This window comes from Pipistrellus kuhlii, unplaced genomic scaffold (genome assembly GCF_014108245.1).
Source record: "Pipistrellus kuhlii isolate mPipKuh1 unplaced genomic scaffold, mPipKuh1.p scaffold_m20_p_18, whole genome shotgun sequence".
Classification (NCBI taxonomy): Eukaryota; Metazoa; Chordata; class Mammalia; order Chiroptera; family Vespertilionidae; genus Pipistrellus; species Pipistrellus kuhlii.
Window position 1 is genome coordinate 15,946,454 of NW_023425493.1, and position 22,057 is coordinate 15,968,510.

Sequence of the window (22,057 nt, forward strand, 5' to 3'; positions counted from 1 at the left end):
ATTAAAGAATCACGGCCAACTTTCTTTAGCTCATCTCCCTTTTCTTTAAAGTGTCTCCAATGTCTTGGATAACTACTATTTATGTGATTCTTTACCAGTGACTAAACTCTGGTGTCACTGTTGACCGATGCTGGGAAAAGATAAGAGGAATGACATTCTCATCGTATCATCTGGACGTGTGGAGAGGGAAGCAGCAATATTTCAACAGCGTTAGGATCTGCTCCGGTGGGGAGCTTGGGAAAACAAAACATGGCGGTCCAGAGGGAGGTGAGGAGAGTCCATCAAAGAGGACACAGAAGCGACTTCAACATTGGTCGTTAAAGAAAAGGAAGAAAATAGCCTCATTTCCCGAGGTGGCTTAAACCCCTTTGAATGAAGTTATGGCTATAGATAGATATTCAGATCACCAAGAGGAGGGATGTCCAGCTCTGCATGGTGAACACCCCTCTTTACAGTCTCTTCACACCTGAATTCGATGACTGCAAGGAGTCTGCAATAGGGAAAGTTTCCTTTTTCCATGGGCTTGATGTTATTATTCTCCATAGACAGCATGTTATCATGTAATCTGTCAGCAGGAAGGAAGGAAAGGGCACAGGTAGAATGAGTGTGGGCAGAAGTTTCCTTCTGATTTCCAAACAGTGGCAACTTGGGGATCGTAGAAATCAACCCAGTAAGCATTGGATCCATCAGTTTAACGCTAAAGTCAGAAATCACCGGGTGGCAAAGACCTCAACGTCTAGAAGCCCTGGAAGGTGAACGCCTTGCAAAGGGAGGGATGCCTGTCGGCCAGATAACTTCAAAGGCTTCCGGTAGCACGAAGCCAGAACTGGGTGCACTTGGGGCTGGGATTGCAGGTGGTGGTCGGCACAATCCGAGTCTTTGTGAAGTGCGTGAACACTGGCCACTTGTGGTCCAAGACACCAGAAACCAATTTTTCATCCTGACTTCACTTCCTCAGTTTTCCTTCTTTTAATTCTTTTATCCTCTGGGAGGTTGATTAGATCCATATTTAGAAACACAGGAAAGAGTGTTATCTTAGGACTTAGGAGCCTGAATAAAATGAAAGCCTAGCTCCATGCTTTCCAGCAAAAAAACAAAAAGCCAAACAATGGTTGTTCACGGCTAAACCCAGCAGTGATTCCCCATCCCTAAAACTCTCCAAGACTGAAGAACACTGCCCTAAAGCAGGATGTTTACTTATTTCTGTGTCTGTTTCCCACCTGCAATCACAAGAAGACAGATTCCCAGCAAAGGAAAACAATGGGCATTTTGCCACTCCTTGTCTTACCCACAATGCCATGCTTTAGCTCAGCTCTTTTTTAATAACCACAGTGAATAGCTGTGATGAATAACAAGCCAATCGAAGATGCTGTTTATTTTTTCTCCCTATTTTATCAAAACGGGTTGCGTGAGAAGCAGTTAAGGGTACCTTTCAAAAATGCAATATGCTATTTGGACCACACCTCTGTTTCTGATATTCATTTTAATTTTGAGGAAGAGAAAGAAAAAGAGAAAGCTAAATAAATTTTATCTTAGATATCATTAAACTTGAAAAGACCTCAAAGTTCACATATCCCAAGCACTCATGCTTCGGTAAAGAATCGAAAGGGAAAGAGGTAAAGTGACCAGGTCACATGGCTGGTCCCTGAGTGATTGGGGGGGTGCAGGGAGCTCAAATTCGAGTTCTCCAGACTCCTTAGCCAGGGCTACTAAACTTCCACCTTCCATGAGGCTGGCCCCTGGGCCACCTCAGCATTTGATTCTCCCAATTATAAGAAGGGATATGAACAAATAAATTTCCAAATAAGCATGGTCCTAATTTTACACAGATTTATACACTCAAGATGGCAGCCTTATCACCATATAGCAGGATTTCTTCCTTAGGCTCTTTGGACAGGTAAGGTCCCACAGGTAGCGTGCTCTGTAGAATGTTCCACAGCAATCTTGGCCTCTACCCACAAGATGCCAATAGTGGCTCCCCATGGACCGGAAACCAAAATTTCTCCAGATATTGCCAATACCCTCTGTGGGCAAAATTGCCCATTGAGAACTCCCATATTGTCCTAATTCCTGCACACGCTTCAGCCACCAGGAAGCCTTTGGTCTTCAGATGCCAGAGCGCTGGGTGATGGAGATGCTGTCAGTATGCCTCCTATGGATGGGGAGGGTGGCCCCTGACTTCCTCTCAGAAAGACAGAGCAGTGACTCTATCCATCACAAAATGACCGGGACAAAGTACGTTTAGAAAAAGGGAGCAAAATGGTAAGGGTGAAAGGAGGTGAAAATAATAAAAGGAGAAGTGGGAGGGAGAAGAACAGTAAGAAACAGCAGAAAGGGAAGTGGAAGGAAGAGAGAGGTCAGCAGACAGAGGGGTTTCAGTGTGCTTGCAGTACAGAGCAACCCATTATAAGAGAAAGGGGCATATTTCATCAGGCCTAATTTTCTAAAAAGGTAACTCAGTTCAAGAAAAGGGTCAAAAACTTTCCAGTAATTCATTGTGAGGCTTTCGGAAAGGACCATTGTGACCAGATGACAGGCCTCGGGGGCGTTCTATGTGAAATGCTTTGTAAAGGCCCGTATGCTTGAGACTGAAGACCTTTAAGACAGCCTACCCTGGAGTTTCACCCACCTTACTGTTCCTGGTACACAATGAAGCTGAATGACGCTTTAGTTTTATAATAACAAGCCTTTGAAACACCGAGGGTGACTCTTCACAACCAGGGGAACAAATCCATTTCTTTAACTACTACTTCCCAGGAACCTATTGAATCTCAAACACCCCCTGGGAAACAGGGGGGCTCTGGGCATTGATCTTGGAGAGCTCCAGTGGCTGGTTGAATGGAAGCTCTACATCTGACTCAATTCCAAAATACATGGATAGCAGCATGCTCATTTCTGACTCTGGTCAAGGTGACATTTGACAAGCTGACCACTCAATTCTTACAGTATCTCCTCTTCTGTATATGCTTAAAAAGACACATCAGAGAAAGGTTCTTCTAAAAAAAAATGGCTATTGCAGTTCGTTTTTATGGATAAACAAAATGAATGACAACAGAAATCCCTCTAATCCTATGATTCTCAAACATTAAGGTGCATAGGACTCACCTGAGGATATTGTTAAAATGCAGATTCTAATCCAGGTGGGCTAGGGCCAGAGATTCTGCATTTCTATCGAGCTCCCAGGCGATGCTCATATGGCTGGTGGTCAAAGGACCACACTTTGAGTAAGAAGGCACTAAGCATAATCCATTCTCCAAAATCATCTATCTCATATTATTTTCCTGCTATACAAATTCTCTTGTGACGAATTGAAGCCCTTCATGACATAACCCCAATTTACCTTCAGCTCCACTAACTCCCTTCCCCCAGCTCTAAGTACTGTGAAGCAGCCACACCAATTCTGAATTGTTCCCTAAAATGTCATGCCCACTGCAAGTCCCATTGGTATAGTTCCATTGGTTTCCTCTGCCTGGATGACTCTTCACCCTCCCCTCTTAGGACATAAGTCAAATGTCACCTCCAAGAAGCATTCCCCAAGCCCTCTAGGAATAAGGCATTCCACTCGCCACATCTTGCACTTGGCATTCAAATATCTACTCTGGGGTGTCCTGTTTCTTGGAAAGTTATATATAGCCCATCCAAAAAAAATAAATAAATAAATTAAAAAAAAAAAAAAAAAAAAATATATATATATATATATATATATATATATATATATATATATATATATATATATATATATAAAACTATCTGGAGCCTAATTTGGGAGTTTAAAAGACAGTTTCTAACCTTCACATCCCTGGCTCCTGAAGAAAGGAGTCCATGGGTTAATTCTGAGATAAAAATTCCATAGGAGTTTTTGGCCCAAAATGAATATTTACTACCAGTGTTCCAGGCACTCAGAGATATATCCCACCTACTCGAGAATATCACTGCTATAGTGGTAGCCCCCACCCCTGCATCATGGATTTTTCCAGACTGTCTTCAAGATCATCAGCATAAATGATCTCCCATTGTAAAAACAAAACAAAACAAAAAAAAAACATATACACAATGAAAATACCCTCCCTTGCCCTTAGATGATCTCCACCCCTTTATAACAAAACTCCAAAAAGCTGTCAAACTCACCATCCTCTCTCCCTCCCCTTCCATCCTCTCTTAAACCACATCTGTGCTAATCAAACAAAAGATCAAAGCATTGCAAAAGCAATAGTCAGCTCCCCAGACTCCTCTCACTTGATCTATGGGCAGCGTCAGATGCAGCTGGTCCCTCCTCACCCTGAATCCTTTCTTAGCTTGTCTTCTGGAACATAACATCTTTCTTCTCCTTCCCCCAGCTGCTCTGCTCCAGGCTCCTCTGTTGGACCCTCTCTTTCCCAACTCTAAACACTGAAGGGAACTAAAGCTCTGATTCAACATGGCCAGATCAGAAACTGCATTCCTGGTTCCCTACTTGAATCAAACTCCCCATCAGGATCTCACCCCCTCACCTTAACTCATTTGCACTTCTCTCTCTCTATCCTTCATCCCCAGGAGGTCACATGCAGTCCCACAGCTTTAACTACCATAGAGAAACTAAGGATGCTCAAATATATACTTCCAGTCCAGACTTTTCCCTGAAATGTAGACTTTGATGACCTCGAACATGTCTAAGATAAGTTACTGACACACACTCCCCATCAACAGGTTCCTGCCCACCAGTCGGCTCTGGCTGGTAAAACTGAGGTTCTGTTCTATAGTTGCTCACACCATAACCCTGGAGGCATCTTGCCTCGTCTTCTTATCTCATATGCCCCATCCTCTCCACCAGCACATCCTGTCAGCAACACGGTCAACATTCTGCAGAAGCTGAGTTCCTCTGCTGTAACCTCAAGTCCACCTACCATCATCCTTTGCCTGGACCCTTAAAAGGCTCCTTGCTGGCATTCTTGCTCCCATCCCCACTGTCATGCCAGAGCCAGAGTAAGCCTTTAAAAAAACAAATCAGGACCTAGCACTACTTTTCTCAAAACCTTCTAAACATGCATCTTCCATCAATGTCTTTCCCAAGGCCTTTGAGTCCCCACGCGATCTGGGGCTCCTCCTATCTTACAAATCTTATCCCCTAGCAATTGCCCCTTCAATCACTCTGCTCCAGCCTCCCTCCCCTCCCCACTGGATCCTGATGGGGAGTTTCTTGAACAATGTTTCTGTCTCATAGCTCTTTCCAGATTCTCTTTGCCTGATAGTCACAAAGCCCAGCCTGCACCCCATTGAGGACTCTGATCCATCATCCCCAGACCAGAAAGCACATTCCTGGTCCAGTGTGAGTCAGACTCTACCGTGATCTAGACCTCTTACCTCCTTCCTCCCTTTTTGCATGGATTCTTTGTCTCTCTCTGCTAAAATATAAACTTCATAGAACTGGGCTTACTTATTTTTTTTTCCAGGGCTGTATTCCTTAAAACGGGGTCTAGTAGGTGTTCAATACATTTTTAGGGGATGAATAAATGAATGTCATTAGAGAGTCAAAAAATAATGCTACGTGCTTATACATTATGGGAAAAAATGGCAATATTCCAAAGGAATTTTTAGAAAACCCTACTAAACCATATTGGTTCAGACAGTAAGTCTTGACTAAGAGCCTGTAATGCAGAGAAAAGACACTCACTTCCGGATCACTGTCCTGGACTCCGGTGAATTTTGGCTCCCATCTTCTTCACAGTTTGGGCTTGTCAGGTTTCCATACCTTTATGGGTGCAAACAAACAAAACCCAGTCAATGGTGTTAAAAAGCCACTCTACTCAATTTCAACCATGAAAGAACATTCTTTCAGGAATAATTCAGGAAAGAAATATTTATGAAATAGCATAAAAATTACATTGGATTATTGATATTTACTTAATGGGTATATTGGCCTATTCTAAATGGGAAAGTGACCATGAATCACCCTACTTAAACTGTCTCTTAGTAGTTAACATTTCTTTGAATTTTTAAAAAATTAAATTAGACTTTTCCTCTCAGCAGAATAATCAGATGCTACATGACCCTTTGTGAACCTTTTTTGTTGTTGTTCCTTCTCACCCGAGAATATTTTTCCATTGATTTTTAGAGAATGGAATGAAGGGGGAGACACACACATAGAAACATTGATGTGAGAGAGACACATCAACTGGTTGCCTCCTGCATGCATCCCAACCAGGGCCAGACATCGAGCTTGTAACTGAGATATGTGCCCTTGACTGGAATCAAACCCTGGACCCTTCAGTTCGCAAGCTGACGCTCTATCCACTGAGCCAAACTGGCTAGGACCCTTCGTGAACTCCTGAGCACATGACTCGACACCCCCAGCCCTCTATTGCGTCCACCAGCTAGGGCCCTGCTTTCACGTGCCACAAGTGAGCACAGAGCGACAACCCCACACTGACTGTGGTCCCTTCGAGGATAAGTCCTGTTCAAAAAGGGTTATGGAAATAATTTTGGACTCTCAAGTGATGGTTGAGATAAAGATAAGGACCAAATAGCAGAATTATTATATCTCAGGAGAGCAGCTGTGGGTACACTGAGGCTGGGCTGACCTTGACACAGCAACTAGGGAAGGGGGCACTGGGGCACAATATTTTAAGAAGCAACAGGTGCTTAAATGTTAAAATGTGGCTCAGTGCGTACTCAAAATTTACTAAAATAACTGATCAGACCCTGGTTAGCTCTTCTTCCAACCCTGTATGTAAGCAAATCCATTTCATACAAATAGATCATGTTTTATTTGGTTCAGAATGTACACGTAGTAAGTTTACTTTGAATTCTTCAGGAGTCTTTACATTCACTTGTAATGCTTAGACTATTTCTGTAGTTCATCTTTCCATCAATGACAAATTCAGAGATTGCTTGGAATTTCCCAAGCCGAGTCTGTGCCAAAGTTTGGATAATAGAAATTCTGTAAATGGTGGCTTTGCATTTTTAAAGAGCACACTTTTATCTTTTACTAATGGGATTAAAGGCCCCTCTGCCCTTATGGCTCCTGGTTCCTAGGACTTAAAATTCTTTTAAAAATATAAATCCACCATCTGGTTAGACCGAATGCCAGACCCTCTGGTCTCCTATCGCCCCATCCTGGTAGGTTCCAGTTTGCCCTTAGGCATGAACCGCTCCCTCCCAACCCACCTGCTCCTTTTCCGAGCTCATTAGCCTTATGGGCTTCTTGGCCTCCCTGAAATATTTGCCACGGGCCTCGCCCTCCCTGCTCCTCTTCCTGCTGCCCTGCACCTGCTGCTCAGAGGGCTTCCAGGGCTACCCTTTGCTTTTCCAGAGACAACAACTCGTCAGATTAAGATTTACTCCACCCCATGTGAATATGCGGGGAGAGATTCCTAGTAAATAAACAGAGTGGAATTTTTGGCTCTCTCCTTGGCCACCATCATAGTGAATTGAGTCCTCCTGTTCTCTCACAATAGGCTTTGGGGTTGAGTTAAGTAGGAATGTTGGGGGACAGTGAGCAGTGATCAGTGGGGCTCTGAGAGTCACTGTATCAAGCTCTTCTTGCCTGTCCTACATTAATTCTCTCTCTGGTTATTTTAGAAATATTGCATCTTTTCTCTTCCAATGGAAGCCATGAGTGAGAGAAATAAGAAGGAAAAACCCTTCTTACAAAAAAAAAAAAAAAAAAGACTGCACTCACTCATCCTCCAGCCTCAGAACCTCGCACTCCCAAAGGCACACTCCCTCAGCTCCTTCAGATCTCTCCTCAAATGTCACTTCATCAGTCAGGCCGTCCCTGACCACCCTATTGAAAACACAAACCAACTCTAACACAAACCAACTCTAACCTTTAACACCTGCTAACATGTGTGATAATTTTTACTCTTTGTGTTCAATGTGCATTACAGCATCACTCCATGAGAGTAGGATTTTGTCTCTTGTTCTTGCTACTCTTTAAAACTTAAAACAGGCACTCATGTCCTAGCCGGTTTGGCTCAGTGGATAGAACATGTTGGCCTGGGGATTGAAGGGTCCTGGGTTTAGTTCGGTTACATACTTAGGTTGCATGCTCAGTCCCTGGCCTGGTCAGGGAACATGCTGGAGGCAATGAATTAATGTATCTCTCTTGCATACATGTTTCTTTCTCTGTCTCTCCCCCTCCCTTCCACTCTCTCTAAAAATAAATGGAAAAATATTCTTGAGTGAGGTTTAAAAGAAAAACCATAGGCACCAAGAAGGCCTGCTGATGGCTATTTGTTGGGAGCACGTGAGAGTTCTGTAGGGTTCCATAAGCATACATGACAATGGATCTTCCAGCTACTAGGTTCTGCAAAGGCACCACCTGCTTACACAAGTGTCTTAGCCTATCTGTGCCTTCATTTCTAAAGATTTAGGAGCATAAAAAAACTTTAGGATAGCTGTAACTCTCGCAAAAATTTAAGACACAGAAGAAATAAAGTTTTAAGACCTTTAAGTTGAGTTCATGAAGGTGTAAGCAGTATGAAAATGCAAAAAGAAAAACAAAAACAGTGATATATACTGAGTGGCCAGATTATTATGATCTCTGAATGCATAATAATCTGGCCACTCAGTATATATCCTATATAATAAAAGGCTAATATGCAAATTGTCCTCTCGACCAGGAGTTCGACCAGCAGGCAGGCCGACCAACAGCCCATGTCCCATCCCCCTGGCCAGGCTAGTGGGACCCCACCCGTGCATGAATTCATGCACTGGGCCTCTAATATATATATACTGAGTGGCCAGATTATTATGCATTCAGAGATCATAATAATCTGGCCACTCAGGGTAAATATAAAATTTTACAAAAGAGACCTTTAGAAGTGAAATAAAATTAAAGTGCCAGGGACTTATGGACTGGGGATTATTTGCCCCTGAACTTTTCTTATCATTAAAGAGAATTAATGCTTTACAGTAAAGAAGCTAGACCAGCTTTGGAATCAAGAACTCTTAAATGTTCGAGCTAGGGTATTTGAGAGTCCATTTTACTAGATTAAGAGCATTCCTTTGATGTTTCCTGGACCCCCTCACAGCTTCCCAGCAAAAACCAAAGTCAAGTTCAATTCACTGACACCAGGGGAGTAAATAAACGGCGTGTGGATGCTTGTGTTTAATTAATGGCAGTAGAATAGCTACAGACAAACTGCCAACAATGTCACCTCCAATTTCTGCAAAGCCTCCCCAGGATCTGAGATCAAAGCTCCAACCTCTTAAGAAGGCTTACCACTGAGAAACTGCCCTTTTTAAATGGTAACTCAGAAAACAAATTAAAAAACAAAAGGTCAGAATGACTTTTGACATGGTTTTCTCTGTATCACAAGGGGAAAGGTAGATTTACAAGTATCTCCTAAAGTAGAGCCTTCAGCAATTATTTACTGCAGCCTAAAAATTACTAGAAAAAGAAAAACAACAACATAATGTTTAACTGATTGCTAGTATTTAAACAGGAAACAGTTTTTTGGTTTTTTTTCCAGGGGAGTAGGTGTATTGTTTAGAGCCCATCTGGGCGGATGAAGTGTTTAATATGTGTTTGAAGGGAGGACCAGGGATATTCGTGGTTCAAAGAACTCCTAAGATACAACACTGGTCAGGGACAATCTTTCTGGGAGGGAACCTTGCCAACCTTTGGCCCCCAAACAGAAACATCTCAGTAACCCTAGACCAGGATGGGCAAAGTCCTGAAGAACCTTTCAAGCTCCACTTGATTCTGGCAAGTCATCTAATAATAATAGCAGTTAATAATTGCCAAGAGCTTATTATATGCCAGACACTGTGCTGAGCACTTTAATTTTTTTCATTCAATTTTACAGAAATCTCCTAGGGTATTATTATTATTATTATTATTATTATTATTATTATTTCGATTTAGTAGATGAGAAGATGGGGCCCAGAAAGCTGAAGTAATTTGCCCTTGAAAATTCAGCTAATAAGTGGGGCAGGGATTATAACCTGGATAGTCAGACTTACCAGCATCTGAGTCACTGCCCAACCACACAGCTGTGGTTATTTTGTTTATTTATTCTATGTCTCTCCCCCACCAGATTATAAATTCTTTGAGGTTAGAAACATTGAGCTTTTTATTCATTCACTCGGTTATTTATTCTTTCACTCGTTTTGTCTTCATCCAATGACTATTTCCTAAGACCCAAGTCCAGGTCCTATTCCGGGCACTGGAAATACAGCGGTGAACAAACCAAGTCCCCTATTTTCATGGCATGTACATAGTCGTGGAGGGAGATAGACAATAAATGTTGGTGTATGTAATTAGCTGACATGGGCTAAGTCAGACAGTAAAAGGTGCAGTGGAGAAAAAGAAAGCTGGTAAGGATTGGACATGATTGGAGGGTCAGAGGTGGCTACTTCACAGGAGGTATTCAGCGAAGGTCCAATGTGATTGAGACAATTAAGTAAAATGCTCCAGAAGGTGAAGGAGTGAGCTTCTGAGATCTCTACAGGAAGAGAGAGCCAGTGCAAGGGCCTGGCTGCAGTGTCAGAGTGACAAGAAGGCCAATGAGCAAGGAGAGACAGAGTAAGCGAAGGGGGATAAGATGAGGCGTGGAGGTGACAGGGACAGATCATGAGAGCCTAGAAGGTCACGGTAAGGAGTTGGGTTTTATCTTGTTTACTGCCATAACCCCTGAGCCTAGACTAGACACTCAACGTTTGCTAAACAAATGAACTGATATCCTCTCCTACCACAAATAAAAGAAAGGCTCGGAGGGAAGAGAAGGGAAGACCCTGGGGAAGATGAGAGAACAGAGAGGAGGAAATCAAGGAGAGAGACCTCACATGAAGCTGCTCACTCAAGGACCTCGGGGAGTCTTTGCTTTCCTAACTAGCCTCAGCCTGTGAACATCTGAGACATTTCTCTTTACCTGACCTGCAAGAATACAGGTCAGGTATGAGAAAAATGTGCAGAAGCTGGCCCTGACTCAGGATAATGACACGGGTGAAATAGCCTGCAGATGTTTGGAAACCAAGTCTTGATTGAGACCCATCTACGTCCAACAGATCAGTGAGGGGCTGTTTTGAATCACTCTGAGAAAGAGCCTCCATAGCAGGCACCTCTCCACCCAAGTCTGACCTTAGAACTGGGTTATGGCCACCAAACCTACCTTGGAAAGGTCTTGCTACCACTGTGGAGCTGGTTATTCAAGGAGAAGACAAAGGTCAAAGGCAACAAGGCAAAAATGCCTTGTTCCCTTGCAAGAAAGGAGGGGCCAGTGACACCAAGCAGAGAACCCCATGGGGTGCTTTCTGCTCATAAGATCTGGTTCTCTAGGCAAAGTTGGCCCTTGGATAGAAAAAGTTGGAAGACCCAGAAAGAGCTGCCCTCCTCCCCTCTGGCCTTTTGTCGTGAAGGGCCCTCCAGCATCTTTGCCCTTAGAGATAATTCTACAGATTATCTCCATAGAAGTCCCTGCAAGTTAAGGCAACATTAACAGGGGGGAAAAAAAAAAAGGCACTTGTTGTTTCTGTTTCACTTGACAGTTACAAAAATGCTATCATGTTCCTTGCGAATACTACCTTCACCCAGCCACAGCCAACAACCACCTAAAGAGGAGACCACAACTAGATAAAGGTTTTATAATGACTATTCATCCAGAGAAAGAAAACTAAAAGGTGTCTCTTGCTATAACTTTTGTCTCAATCAAATTTAAGGTTATTTCTTAGGTATGGTGGCCTCCACACCCTTGCTGTAAGGTTTCCTCTAGTTTCCATTCCAAGCCCTTGTCATCCATTTCTCTTCTCTTGGCTGGACGTCTGCCCGCAGAGCATGGTGGCTCATCAACACCCCTCCCTGCACTGCAGTTCACACCAACACTGAACAGTCAACTGCCTATTTGTCCTGTTAGCACACTGTCATGCGGTCACAGTGAAAGACAACAGGAGACACAGGTTAGGTAGGACTGGGGGCCAGGGAGTAGGCAACACGCTGACCATCACAGAAGGTTATTAACAAGTCAGGATTCTCCTCAGGTTTAAGATGAATTAATGCATTATTAACAAATCAGTCGGGCCTGTGGCTCGGTTTTCCCCACCCACAAAAAGCTGCTAACGAACAGCTCTTCTGGAGCCCTGTGAAATGCCCTATGCAAAATCACAGGCAGTGCATCTCAGGCTAGGTCATGGTACCCATCAATGCGAGGACTGGTTACTTCCATGCATAAGAAAACTCAACAGAGCATCATCACTTTACCTAAACTGGAGCTTACTGGCAACTTCAGCAAAGACCAAAGACAGGAATTACATTTCCCAGGACAAGGGACCTCATGTCATTCTCAGTGGTTAAGTTCACACACACAAGTTCACACACAAATCCAAAAGGTGAAAAATGAAATGTCAAGTGAGAGAAAAGTGATTAAAAAAGCAAACAGAGTAACTGTGATTAAACCATTAAATAACTTTAATGGAATTAATGAATTTATTTTTCAGAACCATACTTAGGACATTTGCCCTATCACAATATAAGCTAGGAGCAGTGCCCTTCTCATAACGGCATAATGGCCATCCCCACTGTCCTTGTCATGTAAGAGGCTTTGCAGGGGGGTGAAAGGGGTCACAGCAGAGTCCCTATGGATGAACTCATGCGAGTCTGGAATCTCTAAACAGCTTGCAACATTAGGTGATGAGCTTTTTTCCTATAGAGAGGGTCCATCGTTTTTAGCAAATTGGTACAGGGATTGGTGATCAACCCCTCCCACCAACTGCTAGAAAATGGTAATAAAAAAAAAAAAAGAAAAAAAAAAAAGAAAAAAAAAACAAAAAAAAAACAAAAAACACAGCAACACTGTTTTTGGATTATCAAAACTGAGTTTAAAAGGGGCCAGTCACCACTCAAGACATATATCCACCTATCTCTCAGTGTTTTGTCAGTTTTGGGTTTGTTTGTTTTTTAATTCCCAAACAGCAGCACGTTTTTTAAACCTGCTGAGAAATTTGGCATTCTTTTCTAAAAAAGGGTAACTGTATGTCCTGCCTCCCTTTGCCAAATGAAACACACACACACACACACACACACACACACACACACACACACACGACTTCACAAAAACATATTTCTCGAGTTTGAAGAAAGGAAAGCTGGCCTGGTCCTGGTCCGTGGGGAAGCCTGACACACCCGTCAGTGTCTGCTTGAACAGAACCTGCCACCTCGTCAAGTTAGGGCCCTGCAGTCACACAGGCTCCCACGGAGGACCCACAGTGCTGCAGGGTGACAGCAGGGTCCACTTGGCAAAAACAAAGACAGATTTACCAAAGGCAAGCAGCCCGGCAGGGAAGAGAACTTATTTCCACTTTCCCTTGTGTGCTTATAGTTGAATAGGATTCTAAAACAACCAAATTAAGCTTTCTGGTTCCCCAAAGCAGTGTCGCTACAGGGAGCAAAGGGTAACAAAGCCCATCACGCTGAGGCTAACCCCATTGCTCTGTTTGCAATCACACTCCCACAAGCAGAGTGTGTGGGCCACGGCTGAACAGGGTGTGATGTCCTGAACAGAACAAAGGTGAAGACCAACCAACAACTGACCTTCAGCTTCTTGAGTCCATGAGCACCACTAAGTCCCTGAACAAGAATTCCTGGTCTCTCTGATCCTGTTTCCATCCTCACATTTTCTTCCTCTGACTCTTTTCCTTCCACCTTTCACATTTCAGGACACTTGTGACAATACTGGGCCCACCCAGATAATCTAAAATAATCTGATTATTTTAAAGGCAGCTAGTTCCATCTGCAACTTCAATTCTGCTTTGCCATGTAATCCAACATATTCATAGGTTCCAGGGATTAAGACTAGATGTGTTTGGGGGCCATTATTCCATCCACCACAGATGGGTATGTAAATTATTATAAATGCTATCTTTTCTATAGTTTTATTATCTAAATTGCTTGTCTCCACCTGATAAAGCATGAACCAAGAAGAGCATGGGACTTTTCATGAATTGCGTGCCATATACAAGTTTTCAATGTTCTTTTTGATGTTAGAAGCATTTCGATACTCAGAGATTCTCATAGCTCTTATGATAATCCTCTTTTCTTTTCCATCAGCAAATACTTTCATCTTCCTAATAGTCACAGGAAATACGATCTGAATCCAATTTATCTTTCAGCAATCTGCCTTTATTTTTAACCACAACATATACACCAGCAGAGGGTTTCTGGACTGTAGAATCATAAACACTCAAACCTAGAGAAAACCTATTTAAACTCATCTGTTATAACAAAAATCTTAAGAAATGGCCTTCATTTTCTAAGAAATCCTCACTCTCGTCAGGATATGCAATGTGTCTGTATTTTGAGTTAGAAAAGGAAACAAAGCAATGTTAGGATTTCCTGACAGCTTTTCCACTCTGGGTGTGGGATGAGTATCCTGGAGCCAACCAACAAATAAACCTCAATTTTTTCATGCACAAAATATTCTATTTCTACATTTTGGGGGGAGACATAGGGAGTAGAAAGAAGATAAACAAATTAAGAAAATAGTATAGCATTATTTTGAAAAACTTTCCCATATAAATGATAGAAATTAGACATAAGAGACTCTGAGGAGAAACCAAGTGTAGGAAAAGTGATATTATGAGTTTAATTGTACCATTTAATATAAGTGTTCCTGTTGTAAGAGGCCAGCGCCTGAAGGTACTGGGGTCACCAGTGTGCGTGCTGTGAGGCCCCCAAAGCAGGTTAAATTCCAGTATCTGCTCCCTACAGCGCTCTCTGCTCATAACGCCCCTCTCTTTGGACTTGGAAGAGCAGAGGGAAGATACTAGAAGCCTTGCCTCCTACTGAAAGAGAAGGAAGGAAGGGGATCTCATGACCACTGCATGCCAGCATGAACTGAAATATTTGGCAAGGGCCCAGTCTAATTCTAGAATTAAATTAAAAAAAAACTTAATTATTTTTAAGTGAGGTTTTACAAAAAGTAATTTGGAACATATTGTATGCTTCTCAAAAATGCTTACCCAGCTTCTCATGCTAAGAAAGCATTGGAGAGCTGAATGGATGTGTGTAATGAGCTATTGAAAGGAGGATTACTATGACCACCTCAAGGCTCCCAGTGGAAGAAATGTTTTTCTTTTTTCTCTCTTTTTCTATTGTTTAAAATATTACATATATTAGTACATATATCTCCCTCTTTTCCCCCATTAACCTTCCCCTAGCCTCCCCTACCTCCTGTTGCATGCCTTCAAGAAAGGTTTTTCTTAAAGGTGCATATTCAGTCAAGAAAATGAGAAGATCAGCTACAGCTTAAACCTCAACAACAATAAAACAAACAACCCAATTTAAAAATGGGCAAAAGAGGACTTCCACTGCCCAGTTTAGTATGGACGGAGCTTAGACGTAGCCATTCTATCCTAATTAACAAGTAAAAAGCTGAACCAATTGAAAAATCCACAACTCTTCTTAAATCCATCATAGACATGAGATCAGTTCTCCAAAACTGGAGACACAGACAGAGGATCCCCATGGGAACCAGCCAACCGAGGTAGGAAAAACTGAACTGTAGTTGGTGAATTGGTAGAGCCCAGCATGGAAACATCTGAAAGATAAAAACTATAGGTGAAGCCACCAGGTTGTCTATAGAAGCTATACCATGTTCTCACAATAAATAGCAGAGAAAAAAATCTCCTCCTGCTTCCAGCAAAGGGATGGGAAAGGGAGCCATTTTGAAATACCCCAGAGCACTCCATTCTCCATAAGTTCTTCTTCACAAGACCTGCTCTCGGGGGAAACTAGTTACCCAGAGCCTAACTCACTGGGTTTTCTCGGAGCCTTACTAACCTCCCTAAAGGAAAATCCCCATCTCCAGGTCCCCCTAGCCATCCTTTCCATGAGGGAGAACAGAACATAAACTCAGAAACACCAGTAAAGGTCACAGACCAGGGGCCCAGGCTCATCATAAGACTCAAACCTAGTCACAGGACTGCACAGCAACAGACAGTCAACTGATCTTCAACATGAGGGTGAGGAATCTACACACAGACTTTGCACCCTTCACAAAAGTGAACTCCGAATGGCTCACAGACCTAATGCAAAATCTAAAACTATAAAACCTCTGGAAGATAACAGGAAAAAAACCTACGTGACCTTGGGCATGACAAGGACCTTTTAGACACACCAAAGGCACAAATCATGGAAGAAAAAAAAATTGATGAGCTGGACTTTGTTAAAATTAAAAGCTGCTCTGCAAAAGACCATGTCAACATAGTTAGAAGACAAGCCCATGGAGAAAATATTTGCAAAAGACACATCTGCTAGAACACTGTTACCCAAAAAATATAAAAATAAACCCTCTTAAAACAATAATAAGAAAACAAACAACATGATTAAAAAATGGGCTGAAGACTTCAACAGACACTTCACCAAGGACATAAACAGATGACAAGGAAGCACATGAAAAGATGTACAATGTCCTATGCTTATTGGAAACTGCAAATTAAAAATACAGTGAGATACCACTATACACCTATTATTATAGAACAGCCAAAATCCAAAACGAAGACAATATCAAATAGCAGCAAAGATACGGAGCAATAAATACAAAATGTTATGGTCCATTTGGAGGACGGTTTAGCAATTTGCTACAAAACTAAAAGTACTCTTCTCATTTAACCCGGTAATCTTGCTCATTGGTAGTTTCCCAATGTAGCTAACAATTTGTGTCTACACAAAAACCTATACATGGATGTTTACAGCACCTTTTTTCATAATTGCCAAAACCTGAAAGCAGCCAAGATATCTTCAGCAGGTACAAACAAGCTACTATACGCAGACAATGGAATCTGACTCAGCAGTAAAAAAGAAGTGAGCTATCAAGCCATGAAAAGACATGGAGAAGCTTTAATTGCATGTTACAACACAAAAGAAGCCAATCTTAGCCCAGCCTGTGTCGCTCAGTGGTTGAGTGTCAACCTATGAACCAGGAAGTCACAGTTTGATTCCTGGTCAGGGTACATGCTGGGGTTGCAGGCTCAATCCCCAGTGTGGTCATGCAGGAGGCAGCCAATCAATTATTCTGTATCATCACTGATGTTTCTCTCCCCCCCCTCCCCTTTCTCTCCCTCCCTCCCTTCCTCCTTCCCTCCCTCTCCCTTCCTCTCTGAAGTCAATAAAAAAAATATATTTTTTTAAAAATAAGCCAATCTTAAAAAAGATTGTATGCTATATGACTCCAACTATATGAGGTTCTGGAAAAGGCAAAACTATAGAGACAGTAAAAAGATCAGTGATCACCAAGGATTGAGGTGGGGGAAGAGAGAGATTACAGGGAGAGCACAGAAGATTTTTAGGGCAGTGGAAATACCCTGTATGATTCTATAATAATAATGCATACATAACATTATATATTTGTCCAAACCCATGGAGTGTACAACATCAAGAGTGAACCCTAAGGTAAACCATGGACTTTGGGTGATAATGATTGTAATAAAGGTACCACTCTGGTGGAGGTGCTGGTAGTGGGGGAATGTGTGGGGACAGGAGGTATATGAAAACTCTCTGTACTTTTCACTCAATTTTGCTGTGAGCATAAACATTCTCTAAAAAAATAAAAAAATAAAAACTAACATATTCATTGAGCCCTCACTGCCTTGACAATGGCACAAGTCTCCAGACATATCTGTCTCTTACACGAGAAGTAGCCAGAAGCTGGGTCATGTTCACTGCTGTACCTTCCAACACAAGTGCTTATAACAGGCTTGAATGATAATCACTATTTATTTTTTAGACAAATCATTTGTAAGCACCTACTGCCAAATAGCATTCTTCTCTAACGGTGCAGCAATGAACATGACAGACATGACTCTGAGTAGGAGGCCGGTAGGGAAATAACAGGATACATAAGAAAGGCAATTTCAAAGAGTGCTAAGCATCATGAAGAAAGAAATACTAATCGTAATCTCGTAAGCACTTAGTATTTGCCAACCACTATACTTTATATTACCAAGGTTAAACCTCAGAATATCCCTATAGATAAGGCTTTTTTTTTTTTTTTTTTTTTTTGGTTCTCATTTTATAGATAAGGAAACGGAAGCTGGTAAAATAAAGCAGCTTGCCCAATGTTGCAGAGAGTGTGAGGGACACGAAACTGGAGTCCATTTCATTTTCTGACTCCCAAGCCCATGCTCTTAGCCACTACACTCCTGGGTTGCCCATAACTTTCATGGCTCGAAGACAGGAAAACTGCTTTCCCCAGAAGCATCCTAAAGCTCTGAGAGGAAAAGGAAGCATATCTGGCACTTAGGACAGACTATGGAAAAAAACAATGTTTTCCTTTCATGTTTGATCAACTCCTCTCTATGCCGCGGAAGAACTGACTTCGCTGGCATGGGCAGCCCCACTTCCTGCTGGCTAATGGTGCAGCATCTTCTCATATGAAGGTGCTGCCTCACCAGGTGTCATGAAGTATGGATTTAAGATTGCCATCCCCATAAGGGTAAGATATTTGTGTAAATCCTCCCAAGCTTTCTCATTTGCTATCCCTAGCCTCCAAGAAGAGTTTTCTTTAGGAAGGAGCAGATTCGGGTCAGGGGATTTGGCCTGAGCACATCAAATAAACAGAAACGTTCCAGATACACAGACCCAGCAGTGACAAATCATGAGAGGTGAGATGCTGTGCTTGAAAAAAGCTCCCCCCTCTCCCTCCTGGACACAGACAATAGTGTGGTGAAAGCCTGGGGTGGGGGGCCGGGGCAGGCTAGAAGAGGTCAAGTGGGGGGGGAGTGGGGGGAGGGCATGTGTAATACTTTCAACAATCAAGATTTAAAATAAATAAAATAAAATCATAAAGAGCTTCCAAGTCAGAAAGATGGAGGTCTTAATTCCAGCTCTGCCACTTACTGATTGAATGTTTCTATGCCTCAACATTTACATCTGTAAACATGGGTGTAATGTAATGACGGATGAACTAAATGAGATAATGTCTAAAACTCATGGCAAGCAAACATGGGAAGAGGAAGTAAGTTCAAAGACCCCTCTCTGTGATCTAAGTAAGCAAATTCAAGCCACACTGGTCTTAAAGCATCATGTTCACGGTGGCTGCCACCTTAGTCCCTTCCAGAAGTCCTCCCTGGAGAATGCCCTTGAAACGAAGGGGTAACTCAGGTTCCTGCTCCGTCCTTTCCAAACTGCGGCCTGAGTGCCATCAGTGACTTTCTGGGAACCTCGTTCACCCCTATTCTGCTTGTTCTTAGCATCTTGCTTATTTCTACTATGAGAGATGCAGAAAAAGAGAATAATTGAGAAATATCCCAGAAGTAGCTAATGTGACAGCTGCCTGAAGAAAAATCAAGATGTTTTTACAAACACTTCTAGGCTCTCAGTGAGGATCACTAGCTGAATTAGGTTTCTCCCTGCACTTGACGTTGAGTATTTTCAGAGGAAACTTCCTCCCTTATATTTTTTTAATGGTGTGGTGGGAAGAATATATTTTTAAGTGGAATGTATGTTTAAAGTTAGAGAAGATAAAATCTCAAAGCCCCAATACAAACAACTAAACCACAATTCAAAAACTTTCTCTCAGACTGAAAGGAAGCCAGTGAGCCCTAGAATTAACTCTGAGCCATGGTGAGCAGCACAGAAAGCAGGATTCCTTGGGAATTGCTGATCACCCCAAGTACAGGGTAACGCAAACACATGGAATTAGCCAGGGGGGACTTAAACCACTGTCTACTGGTCAAACACAAAGGCTCATATTAACAGAATAAAAAAATTATAAAAAGATTTTCGCCGAAACCGGTTTGGCTCAGTGGTAGAGAGTCGGTCTGCGGACTGAAAGGTCCCAGGTTTGATTCTGGTCAAGGGCATGTACCTTGGCTGCAGGCACATCCCCAGTGGGGAGTGTGCAAGAGGCAGCTGGTCGATGCTTCTTTCTCATCGACGTTTCTAACTCTCTATCCCTCTCTCTTCCTCTCTGTAAAAAATCAATAAAATATATTTAAAAAAAAAAAAAGTTTTTTTTTTTGTTTTTTTTTTTTAAATCACAGAAAGCAAACCGTTCCATAGAAGAAAATCCATGTGATTGGAGGTCTTAAGGAAAATCAAAGCTTGACTTCAAATAAGCTCTTCTCTGGAGGGAAATAAATATTGCAGCATCTGCCTTCAATCCATTCTTGGCTGGTTAGGATTAGCACATTCTACAATAGCTTTTCAGTGTTGATTTCACAAAAGATAAGCAATATATTATTATGAAACCAAGAGAAATTATTTTTAAAATTACACCATAGACTCACAAACAAGTCTACCATAATTTCTTAACAAGAAAATAGCATATTGCCTGGCTAAGTGGCTCAGTTGGTTGAATGTCCCATAGACCAAAAGGTCACCGGGGTTCCATTCCTGGTCAGGGCACATGTCCAGTAGGGGGTGAGGCAGCTAATCAATGTTTCTCTCTCTCTCCCCACCTCTCTTTTCTTCTCTCTCTAAACTACTAAAAACATTCAGAAAAGGTAAGCTCATGCAACTTAATCGCTTACCTCCCAATTATGGACATTAAAATCCCCCCAAATACATTTAAGAACCCAGTGTTGTACAGAATCTGAATTTTTATTAAAATGAAACCAACATTAACATCTGGTCATAAGATCTAAATGTGAGTAGGAAATGGAGTGAGGAAGAAATACTCATGTTAAAATTTGTACATATCTGGACCACTCCAGATTTCTGCAGAGGAAGCAAAATAAATGGGGTTTATTTCTCTGAACTTCTTCAGAGCATGTTAGAGTTTCATTTTTATACCATCTTAAGTGGTTGTCTACTTGCTTCACAAATGTAAACCTTATCTTTTTCAGTAAAATATTAAGTTCTCAGGGTGGATCCAGGTTTTGCAAGGTCAGCATATGTAATCTTAAGGATCCTCTTGAAGAAAAAGAATACAAAATTATGAATATAAGTTATGTAGAGGGGGTCTGTAAGTGAGGGTTCCTGGAGGGTAAGTACTCGTAGCTTCTCAGCAAATTCACCACCACGGTGAGAATCAACCAAGCCTTATATATCCGTTTCATTGGTACTTGTTGATTCCACTTACTTCAGAAGCAAGGAAAAACATACTACAACACATGTGTCAAACACAAGGCCCGCGGGCCAAATCCGTCCCGCCAGGCCTTGCAATGTGGCCCGCACCGCGCTGTCATCACTGCACTCCGCTGCATTTCCATCACAATGACAGTTTATGACTATTCAGTAAACCATTCGGCCCGCGATTTAGGCTGGATTTTAGATTTTGGCCCCTTCTCTGATTGAGTTCGACACCCCTATACTACAAGGTTAAATTCAAGGCCAGGCCCTGGCCCATCCAAATGGTTCAAGATAAACATTAACTCTTCATTCAGTTATACTTTAAGTGACTGTTTGACTTAAATGGAATTAGAATTCATATTGATTCTGTTATTTAATCACTGTCATCTAGTTAATATTTTAAAAATCCAAAAATGTCTATTATAGAAGAACAAAGAGAAGATTTTTTTAAAATCATCAAATAAAAACTGGATGTCCACCAGTCATAGACTAAACACTCTAGTTCCTGTGTGTCTGTCCACTGTTTGTGGTGAGCAGCTGGAATTCACACGCGCTCCCTTACTGATTGTGGCCATCTGTAGCCAATAATCAATGAAGTTACCCCAGAAGTAGAAGAGATCACCCATTCCAAAATAACTCTGCAGGAGTTCTGATGGGTTGACCTATTTCCTCCTCCTGCCTGCCAACAGTTAGCATACTTCAGCCTTTTTTTAAATATAGAATAGCAAAGAGAAACTCACATAATTCTTCAGGTTCTATTTATAGGTGAGAGGTATTATACACACAAACAAGCTATGAAAAAAAATGACTCACTAATCCCACAGGTTTACACTCCAGGCTTAGTATTTTAAGTACTGCTATGCAAAAATCTACAGGACTTCCTAAGCCCAGAGTTACTACTGTATAACCAGATCAATGCATGATAAGGAGGGATTATCTTGTGAATGCCCCTGAATATACAGAACATACTGTCCAAATGATTTCACTCTGGATGCATCTATGAGGAAAATATCTTGAGAAAAACTCACTGTTATCAATAATCTTATTTCCATTGGAATAGAACTTGATTAT

The 22,057-nt window shown here is 41.9% G+C and overlaps 1 protein-coding gene across 2 annotated transcripts in view; it reads right to left on the bottom strand.

Moving 5' to 3' along the window:
* Positions 1 to 22,057, bottom strand: part of RGL1 (ral guanine nucleotide dissociation stimulator like 1) — a 212,049-nt gene that overhangs the window by 48,859 nt on the left and 141,133 nt on the right. For both annotated transcript variants that reach the window (XM_036442504.2, XM_036442505.2), the window contains one exon: positions 5,651 to 5,728. In XM_036442504.2, coding sequence (XP_036298397.1) covers positions 5,651 to 5,728 — 78 coding nt within the window. The remainder of the gene's footprint in view (positions 1 to 5,650; positions 5,729 to 22,057) is intronic.